At 30.6% G+C, this 6,482-nt stretch overlaps 1 protein-coding gene across 1 annotated transcript in view; it reads right to left on the reverse strand.

Annotated features, from left to right (window-relative positions):
* Nucleotides 1-2,146: 2,146 nt before the first annotated feature.
* LOC106468330 (nuclear autoantigenic sperm protein-like) overlaps nucleotides 2,147-6,482 on the reverse strand; it is a 24,399-nt gene continuing 20,063 nt past the window's right edge. Inside the window, exons 8-10 of the mRNA XM_022396663.1 lie at nucleotides 5,435-5,488; nucleotides 4,738-4,866; nucleotides 2,147-2,443 (exon numbers count right to left, since the gene is read on the reverse strand). Coding sequence (XP_022252371.1) covers nucleotides 2,381-2,443; nucleotides 4,738-4,866; nucleotides 5,435-5,488 — 246 coding nt within the window. The 3' untranslated portion in view covers nucleotides 2,147-2,380. The remainder of the gene's footprint in view (nucleotides 2,444-4,737; nucleotides 4,867-5,434; nucleotides 5,489-6,482) is intronic.

Raw genomic sequence — 6,482 nt, forward strand, 5'->3', positions numbered from 1 at the left:
GTGTGTATATATATATATATATATACACACACTATTCTAACCTTCTGTACAAGTAACAAAAAACAAACCATAAACAAAAAAAGCCGTATGTTTGTGTTTACTGTATTCTTCCTTTTAAGATTCCTGAGAGTTTAAATAATTCTAAAAATAGATAAAGTAACAACTCTAATCTTTACGTTTTGTTGTTGTGTCTGTGTTTTTTTATTGTTATTATTAATGTATAGTAAGTGAACATTCTGTTGTTTTGGGTGGATTAGAAATTCCATGCCATTTAAAGTTGTTAATGAATTCAGCACTAACAAAGGTCTAAAACCTTACTTTAGGTATTTTTTATCTTCAAAATCAGTGACCAATGATAAAGAGGGTGCTTATTTTTTATTTTGTAAATCGTGTAGTGGTGCTTATAGTGGAGGGGGGGGGGGCGTATTTTCTATAACAATTTATTTACTTAACATCTTGTTTCATTCGTAGTATAATTTATTTTCACATGTTTTGTTTAGAGGTAAATTATGACATTTTACAGTTACACAAATATACTTCTAAAATTTTAATTTTGTTTCTTTTATTTAAATTACAATTTTACTATTTTGAATAACAGTGTTAACCCTTATTTACCGATTCATTTTTATACCATTCGCTGCTAGTGGTTTGAAGTATTAGATCATATTGAGTAATTGTTTTTGCATGTTTAACACTTAATGAAAGAACTTGCAAAACTTGGCGAAGTAATTTTTGGTGTAAAATACATAGGAAATCTGAGCAGTATTTACTGGGATTAACTCATTGACTGTGGCTATCCTAATCGTGCACAGAATTTTTTTTAAGCTGTACACCATGTATATGGCAAATCAGCAGTCAGTGTGTTAATTACAGTATTGGTAGTTTGATTTAAAACTTTTTTTTTTGTATGACTAATATGTTAGTAGAAACCCTGTGACAATCATTGGTGCATGAATAATTTAAATGCATTTAAAATCCATACAGAGCTGTCCAATCACAAAACCAAAGTCTTATTGAGCATTTGAGTTTTACGCTCCTTTACAAAAGTGATATTTTTACGGTGTGGATGTCTTATTCTCGGAGCAATAAAATAGTACAAACCATCAGCAATCATTTTACATTAATGGAACAATTCCTTCTAGAAGAAAATGGGTCATTCAGACTCGTGGTCTTTTGTTTCAAACCATCACCTGTTCAGTAACTCGTGTGGTAAACTCCACCTTCCAAAGTGTACATTTTTGAATCTGTTGAACTTATACTTTTTGTGAATTGGTGTGGAATAATGATTTTGTTTTCATTGCCATTGTTAAATAACTAAGGATGTCGTTAAAATGTTACTTTGAGAAATTGAGGCTTATGAATAAGGTAAAATCACCTGCTAACAATTTTATAACTCCACAGTTACGAAATGATCAGTTATCAGTCAGTAATACATTTATAGTTAGTATTAAAATAATTGAGGATGTTTACAGGAAATTTAATTCTTCATTTAATAGACACTTAGAAAACCTGAAAGCCAGTTTGTCAGAATTCAAAAAATGTAAATCAGTACCTTTTAGGTCCTTTCTGCATTTGTTGAATACATTTGATTATTTGCATCAAGAAGGGTGTGTGTGTGTGTACGCTGTACGAACAGTTTTTACCATATCCATGCACAAAATCAAGGGTTATTTCACGATGATGAGAGAAGCTTGACATTTTTATTCTTCTATATATTTTATTGATTTTGTTCGAGATATCTGATGAAGTACTTAAAGTTGCCAACTTTATTGCAAGTTGATTTAATGTAATACAAATATTATGAATAAAACTACTTGTTTTTACCCATTTCTACTTATTGTTGAATCTAAATATTTCAATAATATATCGTAAAAAAGTGTACTTAAATTTTTTATGGTGGTGGTGGTGGTTAATATTAAGGGTATTAGTGAAATTAAACTAACCAAAATGGTTAATGACTGCACCATATACTGAACAGTCTCATCAAAAACCATTAATACCGATAACTATCCCGATGATGCTCCCTCCTTGTTGCTGATGTCCTTTAAATATCTGATATTATCACTCATTCAATAAACATCACTTCTGCTCAAGATTCTCTTGACACCACACAATTTTTCTATTAATCTTTTTATTTCAAATACAATAAAAAATTATATTAAGAGCAAAAAAACCGATTTCTGAAAAAAAAGTGTTAAAATAACTCAAAAACTTTCACTCTGTAAGCGTAAGCGAACAACAGCAACACTTAAAAATGTCATCATAAGTGTAAAAAAATCCAGTTCTTGCAATGCCAATGCATACCTCTTGAGTTTTTATATCTGTATGAAGCAACCGAATGTACAAAAGTTTGTTACAAGTTTTTTTTATTCTATTTTTATCACGTTGCTGTTTGAATATCTGTTCTTTTCTTTGCCTGTTCATCAAGTTTCTCTCCGACATCCTTGAAAGAAAATATTACAGGTAAAAACAAGGTAATTACTGTTAAAAACCTTATTTAGATTTGAATGTATAAGAATAATACAAAAACTTCAAACATATTATTAGATGCGAAATAAACTAGTCACTAAATTTGTTTCAGTAAGTTGGGGCCTTAATTTATTTTGTATGTTTTATAAGCTAACTTCTCATTGCAAGAATACTGAATGAGGATGTAATAACACTATTTCCTCATATTAACACGTATTTCTAGTGGTTCGTGCATAGAAGGACATCCAAGATGCATTAAATTTCAATTTCTAGATACAGAGAATCAACCACGAGTATAGCTGTGCAATTAACTTGGTTACCTATGATATGTAAAATAATCTGTTAATCAATGTTACTATTAGGTCGATTCATGTCATGAAAATAACCAACTAATCAAAATTACTGTTTGATTATTCTATCTAAATAGATACATTTCAATTATGATTTAAAAAAAAATTAATACAAGTTTGTTCAATTTCTGGCAGTTAGGGAAATTGGCTTGTGGATTCACAAGTTACAGGTTTGATTCCTGTTGTTAACAACGTCTTTTTGGCCACAGGGGCATTTATATCCATGTTTAGTTATGACAAAACCATAAAAGAACATCCAATCAGAAGGAAGGAAGATACTGTCAACTCCTGAGCCATTCTTTTATCAATGGATATTGGATTGACCATAATGTTATAATGCCCTAACAGCCCAAAAGCCAAACGCGTGCGTATTGTACTTGCAAACCTTAATTTGTGAGATAACCACCAGGCTACGCCTGTCTGGGAGCATTATAATGCAATATAAAATCTATCTGCTGGTAATAAGTAGCCCAAACTTTGGTAGTGGGTACTGTAAGCAGCAGATAGCCTTATTAGTTTTTCACAACTCAAACTTGTTCAGCTTCAGATACATACAATTTATGAAGTAAGGGTGTGGCTGTTGGATAAATAACTAGCCACGGTGATGCCCGTTGTTAGCATTGACCTTGCTGGACTAAATAATAATGTAACTTTGGTTACTTATTACGTGCTACAAACGTAACCAGTGTTACATTACTTAGTACATGTGCACAATCCTAGCATCTTGCATGACTTGAGTAAAATTCGTATAAAAAAATTACAGCAAGTTAATATACATTTATTTATTCATTCAAAGAAAATGTTGATAGCTAAATAGCTAGAAAGGGACCAACAAGCCTAACAACGTGTGATGCACAGTTAAACACAACCTAGAATTGATTTATGGATTTCTCAGTACTCATGCAGCCTGTACTGTGAAACTTAAATGTATTAGTCATTTTAATGTTGTTTCTAATATTCCGTACATGTCGGTTTTTATTTTTTTCTACACCGATGATGGAACCAGAACAAAATTAGAAAACACTGATGTATATATATTTAGATTTTTTTTGGTACTGCCAAGTTTTTAACATTCCTCATAAAATAGGTATTTCCACTTTATGTATCATCACGCACTGTGACAAGTATCTACTAGTTTTAGAACATGAAATTTATAGATAATTTTTAAATTAAGAATTACTTTAATTTTAGTATTATTGTGGAAACATAGAGAATGCTATTAATATATTCAGCTTATAACAGATTTTACACCACATTAGTTATATCATACATTTTCATATAGAATGGTTTAGGATTAAAAGAGTAACTTATAACCTTAAACTATTGTACCTGGACAATTAACTGATTAGCAAGGTCTACAAATCGACCGGCTCTAATCATTAAGAAGCTCCAGATACAAAAAGGAACGAGAAAATTTAATGAAAGTAAACAAATCAAGTAAAAAAATCACAGTCTTGGTGAACATGACAGCAATACAAGGTTTAATAGATTAAGGCCATTATTTCATTAATAATAATAAATAAATAACAGTTTGGCAGTTAACACCATACTCTATAAAACCTTTACCTCAAACCAGGAAAACTCAAAACGACTTGTTTAAACATACCTTTTTGTCATATTTTAATAAATTATTGAAGACAGAGACAGATTAAGGTGGAGGCGTTAAAGAAAAAATAAAAAATTTGTCTTTAGTTGTGATCATAATAGGCAGGCCCAGAAGAAATATTTAGCCCCAGGCTCACCTGGCCCTTAATCCAACCCTGATCAACACTGCTACATTACCCTTAGTGTTTAAGTTAAATTAAGTACAATATGGTTCTACACAAACACTAGGAAAATTAGCATAAAAAATACCATTCGCAACAAAAATCTTTGTATCAAACTACTGAGAACAATGCAATATTCAAAATCCACTTACCACCCCAGCTCGTATTTCTCCATTTGCTACTGCTTTATCACCACTTAAACTTGTATTATCCTCATTATTTGGCCTAGACTTCTTTGCCTGAAGATCAGAATTTTTCTCATCTACTTCTTCTGGCTTTCTCTGAGTATTCAATTATACTTAAAATCTTAAGCCTAATAGATAGGCGTTTTTTTAAATTAGTTTCAAACAATTTATTTATTTTAACAAACTAGCAAATTCATGTTGAATATGAATACAGATATTACTGTTAAGTAAGAGTTGGTTTTTCAAGCTGTTACGTAGAATAAAATATTAAAATTAAATTTATGGGAAGAAATTGGTAACACATCAAAAGTAGTTGTAAATCGAACATAGAATGTAAACGTCTATATTGTTGCCATTCTTAAATTTATTACCTTAAAATGCTGAAATTTTTCCTTCTCTAAACCTTTTTGTAGACTGTTAATCATTAGTTAAGATTGTACATTAAACCTACTTTCTAGGTTAACAAACCTGTACCCTGATTCTGCTACAAACTTTATAGTTCACATGCACATAATATCTTCAAAAGTACATTTCAGGCCTAATTAAACTTAACTTATTCTTGATTGATTTTCTAACAGACCTCTCATTAGTAGTAGTAGGAATAAAAGTTTATTAGCTATAAATAATAGTCATTCATAAACCAAAAATATAAAGAAATAATCACCTTTCTCTTCACTAAGTGAGCAATGCTAGTGGCTGCTTTTGTTGGAGAAGCATTCTAGAAAAACAAAACAATAATTTGGTTTAATCATGAACATACACAGTGATCATAAAGTATATTCAATAAAATAAAACCTTCCTTAAAAAATGTACACAGTAGCCACTACGTATATATTCAATAAAAAAAAAGCTTGCCTTAAATGTAAACATTGACCACTTTATAGTTAATAAAAAATGTTCCTAAAATCTTAACAATGGCTACCATTTACTCGTTAACCCTTTAAATGCTATAATTGGATTTATCCGACTTGGCATTTATAGCCGTTTGGTGCAACAAGCGGATTTACCCAATGGTATCACAAAAACTTTTCCTCATAGTGTGACAACTGAGATACCTGTATGTCCTTGAATTTCCCGCTTTTGTACCACAAGTGTATATATACCACCAAGCAAAAGCACAACTAGAGGGTAACTGACACTTTGAGAACCCACCTGAAATTTAATTACACACACTCCAAGGGTTAAAAATGTTCAATAAATATAAAATAAATACTGTATTCCTCCTTAATTTTTACAGTAAAGGGACTACAACATTAAGAAAGATACCATTTGGATAAATCATGTGGGGAAAAAACTTTACAGGAAAGGACTACAACATTAAGAAAGATACCATTTGGATAAATCATGTGGGAAAAACTTTACAGTAAAGGAACTACAACATTAAGAAAGATACCATTTGGATAGATCATGTGGGAAATAAAAAAAACTACTCAAATTAAGATTTATTTGGTGTCAAAATGAATTAGCCAACTTGTTTAACTTGCGTTTGATGAAAGTAGTGTTCAGGTTGTTACTGGGATAATCAAGTCTTTCATTATAGACTGTAACAAACTTAATTTTTCTGTTAGATAAAATTATATCATATAAAAAGCACTTAATTGTGCAAAAGTGGGTGAAAAAAAAACTCTTATTTCTATCAAATCCAGTTTTTGGTATGTTCGATGTCGGTGCTCCTATTTTGAAGACAAACACGTTGAAATATGTAAATGAAT

The sequence above is a fragment of the Limulus polyphemus genome, unplaced genomic scaffold, assembly GCF_000517525.1.
Source record: "Limulus polyphemus unplaced genomic scaffold, Limulus_polyphemus-2.1.2 Scaffold2965, whole genome shotgun sequence".
NCBI lineage: Eukaryota > Metazoa > Arthropoda > Merostomata > Xiphosura > Limulidae > Limulus > Limulus polyphemus.